The sequence below is a fragment of the Pollachius pollachius genome (genome assembly GCF_949987615.1).
Source record: "Pollachius pollachius genome assembly, chromosome: 19".
Classification (NCBI taxonomy): domain Eukaryota; kingdom Metazoa; phylum Chordata; class Actinopteri; order Gadiformes; family Gadidae; genus Pollachius; species Pollachius pollachius.
The window spans coordinates 3,189,804-3,195,189 of record NC_136952.1 but is presented as its reverse complement, the minus strand read 5'-3'; the positions used below and the strand labels follow the sequence as shown (position 1 = coordinate 3,195,189).

At 51.0% G+C, this 5,386-nt stretch overlaps 1 protein-coding gene across 1 annotated transcript in view; it reads left to right on the top strand.

Moving 5' to 3' along the window:
• Positions 1 to 576: 576 nt before the first annotated feature.
• The window catches only part of meox1 (mesenchyme homeobox 1), a 12,991-nt gene continuing 8,181 nt past the window's right edge, over positions 577 to 5,386 (top strand). Inside the window, 3 exon segments of the mRNA XM_079757352.1 lie at positions 577 to 1,091; positions 1,093 to 1,158; positions 1,161 to 1,572. Of these exon segments, the coding sequence (XP_079613478.1) occupies positions 1,020 to 1,091; positions 1,093 to 1,158; positions 1,161 to 1,572 (550 nt within the window). The 5' untranslated portion in view covers positions 577 to 1,019.

Below are 5,386 nucleotides of genomic sequence, written 5' to 3'. Positions count from 1 at the left end.
GTCTAACATGAGGTTTGAAGGGCGGAAAGAGCTCTGAGTTCAGGTTCCTCTGGAGGTGTTTGAGACGGCTGCTCTGAACCCGGGGGTCCGGAGGCACCAAGGAGCCGGCGTAAACCCCAAAGTCGGGGTCCCGCAGGGGCAGGGGTGTTGGAGGTTCCCCCTCAGTCTCCGAAGAGCCAAAGTGCCGCTCCTAAGGACCACTAGGTGTGGGTATTAAAGCGCGGGGTGTGATTAATAGAGGATGAGGCCGTGCTGGTCAGGACCAGCGACATGTGGTGTGGGAGAGCCACGCCCACTGAGGGTCTACTGGCGGCCCGTAAAGCCGCCACTCCGTCCCACCTTTGCGTTTTTAAGAAGAAGGAAAAAAAAATAGAAAAAAGGGAGGAGGGGTCGCTTGTCAAGAATGCCTTAGAAGAGTTGTGAAAACAGCCAGCCGGGGGGGGGGGGGGGGGGGGGGGGGGGAGGCAAGGGGAGGGCAGGGGGGAGGGCAGGGGGAGGAACGCTGCGGAGAGGGAGAGCATTCACAATCAGCCTCGAGCCAGTCCCCTTCAAGGCAGAGAGAGAGACACACAGAGACACAGAGAGAGACACAGAGAGAGACACAGGGAGAGACACAGAGAGAGACACAGAGAGACAGAGAGACACAGAGAGACAGAGAGACACTGAGGAACAGAGAGCCTGAGGAACAGAGAGGAGAACGTGGACGTGAGGAACGTGGGGAGCAGCAGCTCCGAGTAGAGATCGCCAGCGGGGAGCGTTCATCCTGGGACGTCCCGGGCTGAGGTAGAGTCCACAGGTCATCTTCACGGAGCGGTCAGGGCTGACCCACGGGTGTCGGAGGGAAGACCATGTCTCGCGTCTAGTCCACTAGTCTGGTCTCCGGGGGGGATCCCAGCGCTCACACACCCAGCAGCTCCCGGCGGTTCCGTCCGGTCCGTCCTGAGGCAGCCGGCAGCGGACGGGATTCAGACTCCCCCCACAAGGACCATCCGTCAGGACCCGGCGAGAGAGGCTCCAGCATGGACCAGCCGGCCAGCAGCTGCATGCGTAGCGCCCACCCGGGCGGCTCCATCTGGGGCTGCATGAGGAACCCCCCACACGGGGGTCCCGGGCGGCGGGGGGCTGCAGTCGCCCTACCAGCAGAACCCCTTCTCCCTGCACTGCACCAGAAGCCCGAGTCCTTCCTGGCCTACACAGACTTCCCCAGCTCCTGCCTGGTGCCGGCGCCGCAGCACGCCGCCTACCCCCGCGACGACCGGCTGTACCCGGACCCGGCCGCCCCCGTCGCCGTGCCGACGGGGGGCTACCAGCGCGCCGGCGACGGCGGCTGGCAGTTCAACCCGTGCGAGGCGACGCACAGGCCGCCGGCGAGGGGGCCGGACGCCTGCCCGCCGCCGCCGCCGCCGCCGCCGCCGCCGCCCGTCGCCACGGCGACCGACGGCGGCAGGGGAGGGGGGGCGGCGGGCGGCGAGATGGACCCCGCGGGGTGCATGGAGGGGGAGTACTCCCCCCAGAGCGTGGCCTCGGGAGACTCGGACAAGAAGGGAGGCAAGAGGAAGAGAGACGTCACGGGTGAGTGCTGAACCAGTAGGACCAGTGGGACCAGTAGAACCAGGGAGCAGTTGTTGATGGAACCAGTAGAACCAGTAGGAACAGTAAAAACCAGTGAGCAGTTGTTGATGGAACCAGTAGAACCAGTAGGAACAGTAAAAACCAGTGACCAGTTGTTGATGGAACCAGTAGAACCAGTAGGAACAGTAAAAACCAGTGACCAGTTGTTGATGGAACCAGTAGAACCAGTAGGAACAGTAAAACCAGTGACCAGTTGTTGATGGAACCAGTAGAACCAGTAGGAACAGTAAAAACCAGTGACCAGTTGTTGATGGAACCAGTAGAACCAGTTGTTGATGGAACAAGTAGAACCAGTAGAACCAGTAGAACCAGTTGTTGATGGAACCAGTAAAACCAATAGAACCAGTTAATTCAGTTGAACCAATAGAACCAGGAGCCCCAGTTGTTGATGGAACCAGTAGAATCAACGGAACCAGTTGAACCAGGGATCAGTTTTTGATGTAACCAGTAGAACCAACAGAACCAGTTGTTGTTCGAACCAGTCAAACTAGTATAACAAATTGTTTATGGAACCAGTAGAACCGATAGAACCAGTAGAACCAGTTGTTGATGGAACCAGTAGAACCGATAGAACCAGTAGAACCAGTTGTTGATGGAACCAGTAGAACCCATAGAACCAGTAGAACCAGTTGTTGATTGAACCAGTAGAACCAGTCGTTGATGGAACCAGTAGAACCAGTAGAAACAGGGATCAGGTGTAGGGTGAAGTGATGATGACGATGCTGGGGATGAGGATGATGATGATGATGATGAGGATGATGATGAGGATGATGATGAGGATGATGAGGATGATGAGGATGATGATGAGGATGATGATGATGGTGGGAGGATAGAGGTGGAGGGTTTGTGTGAAGACAAAAAGATGAACCCACGGGGACTACAACGTGGGAATAGAACCTGGGAGACTTCTTTACTTCATTCAGTTCATTGTTCATTTGCATAAGTTTGCAAGTAAAATTTCCCATTGGAGTAAAGAACAGACATAGGTTCAGACCGGGCCATGAGCCGGAGGTTACGGCTTGGTCAAACGTTTCCTAAGCTTTCCTAAGCCACCAGAAGCCTGGTTAAAGCCTGGTTGAAGCCTGGTTTAGGCCTGGTTGAAGCCTGGTTTAGGCCTGGTTGAAGCCTGGTTAAAGCCTGGTCGAAGCCTGGTTGAAGCCTGGTTTAGGCATGGTTGAAGCCTAGTTTAGGCCTGGTCGAAGCCTGGTTGAAGCCTGGTTTAGGCCTGTTTTAGGCCGTGTTTAGGCCGCGGTGTGTGTGTCCGAGCCGGGAAATGATTTGTCTCTGACAACACAGAACTATGTGAAAGGTAAAGTCCCATTTGTGTTGAAACACACACTTAAAACAGCGGGCGCATCCTCTTATTGTTCAAGGAGAGCCATTTTACAGAAGTTCGGTTGATTGATGGGACAAGGGAAACGCTCTTTGTCATTGCATCTGTGTGTGTGTGTGTGTGTGTGTGTGTGTATGTGTGTGTGTGTGTGTATGTGTGTCTGCGTGTGTGTGTGTGTGTGTGTGTGTGTGTGTATGTGTGTGTGTGTGTGTGTGTGTGTGTGTGTGTGTGTGTGTGTGTGTGTGTGTGTGTATGTGTGTGTGTGTACATGCCGATTAAGCCTTGTCATACAAACTCCATTTCTGAGAAACTATCATGAGACTTGTTGCTCGTAACCAAACACACACAAATACATGCGTGGGTGTGTGCATGTTTGTGTGTGTGGATGCGTGGGTGCGTGTTTGTGGATGTGCATGTGTAGGTGTGTGCGTGTGTGGGTTTATTGAATATGCTATTGTTTAATAGCATCAGGCCAGCATTCCGGATGTGAGGAATCCTTTAAATTGTTTTTTATTTTATGCTATAGAAATATCAACAGAATAGTTTTAATAATTATAAATATAGTGCATTCTAAAGAATAAAAATAAAACACAAAGGACGTTCAAATGAAGGTTCTCCTGGAACGTTCTGAGACGATGTGCGCTGTGGAACTTTAAGGGGAAATGCGGTTCTCTTTCCACTAGTTTTCAAGTGTTTCATTGAAATATCCCGACAAAATAAAATCGAAAACCATTCAATACGATCATTAAATAATAATATAGGAGCTCTTCGTCCCCTTGGAAATCCAGATGGTCTTTTGTGAAGCAGAAACGCTTATATATTTTATATATACATATAAATATATATTTAAAAAGCCAAACCACAATGTCTGTGATTCCATATGGCTGATGAGGCCGATTGCCAAATCATGTAATGAAACTGTCAATTACTTCTCTCCGAGCCGAGGGCTCTTATCCCAGCATCTCCAAACATTCTCCTGCTAACCATGGTCCCAGCCCTGGGAATGTTTCCAACCCAAAGTGCGATACTTTGATATAATGACGTTTACCTCACAGGGCAAAAACACAAAGTCTGCTTAAATGAGGAAAGGGTTTTCGCTTTAATCCTCAGAGTGAAGAATCGAGCGAGTTTATATGTTAATGAAATCACGGTAAAGCGCTTTTTAAAGTATCCAGATCTTTATCTTTTCATTTCTGTATTATTTATCAACCTCGCAAATTCCATTATTCAATGCTACTATTGTTATTAAGATGTGCCGCTTGCAAAAATATTATATATTGGCGGTAACAAAAATAATGGATCATCGAAACACACGCTGTATAAACCATTATATTATGTGGTAACCTCACTGATAAAATATGTAATACTACTAGTAAAAAAGAATATTACTCACATGAAGCCCTACTAACCTTACTCAAATATATAATATTAGAAATCACACTGGATTTGTGAAACACAGCATCAAAAAAACGGGCTGGAACCCATTATATACCGTCTGTCATATTAGCAGTAACAACAGCGATGGATTAGCATAACACATGCTTCTGTACAGAACGGGACGAGACCCCATTAACTCCAGTCTGGATCTAAACCCCCCCCCCCCCAGACCACGTCTGCTATAGCCACTGGATTGCTCGCCCACTTCTCTCTCACGTCTGGTTCTCTTTCAAACATTCTGATCCGTCCACGTTTTCCTTGTCCTTCTAAAAACCCGTAACACAATCTCTCACGGAGCGCACGCAACCGGTCGGACCACCGCAGGCCCCCGGGGCCAGACCCAGACCCCCACGCCAGACTCCGGGGCCAAGACCCAGCAGTCTGGACCCGGTCTGGACCCGGTCTTCAGACCATCTGGACCCGGTCTTCAGACCGTTCGCTACGTGGTCTGCTGCTGTCATCACGGCAGATGATTCAATAATACAAACCACTAGTGAGCGCAGACAATTAAAACAATAAATTATCTTAAAACGAGGACTACAAACACGTGAATCTGTTAAAAAAAAACACCATATTTTCTCCTCTGGTTTTCCGGCCCTTTTGCACCGTTTCACCAGACGCTGCGGGCCCCCCGGCCCCCAGTTTACAGCCTCCAGCGGAGCGCGTTATTTATGGGGGCCCGTCTAGTGAGGGCTGTTTTGCCGGCCCACTAAATCTCAGTCGCCAGGTGTTGTGCTTCCAAACGCTGGCCCACGACAGGCCTGGACCGGACTTAGCCAGACCCCAGCCGCGGCACACCTTACAGCACACAATGGAGGACGCACACTCACGCACGCACACACACACACACACACACATTAACACGCACACAAACACACACACACACACGTCTGAAGCGGTCACATCTGGCCCCGTAGCCCGTTCAGGTCCAGCCCGCCTGGCAGTACAACAACTCCTCACTTTTGACAAATTAGAACCATTTTC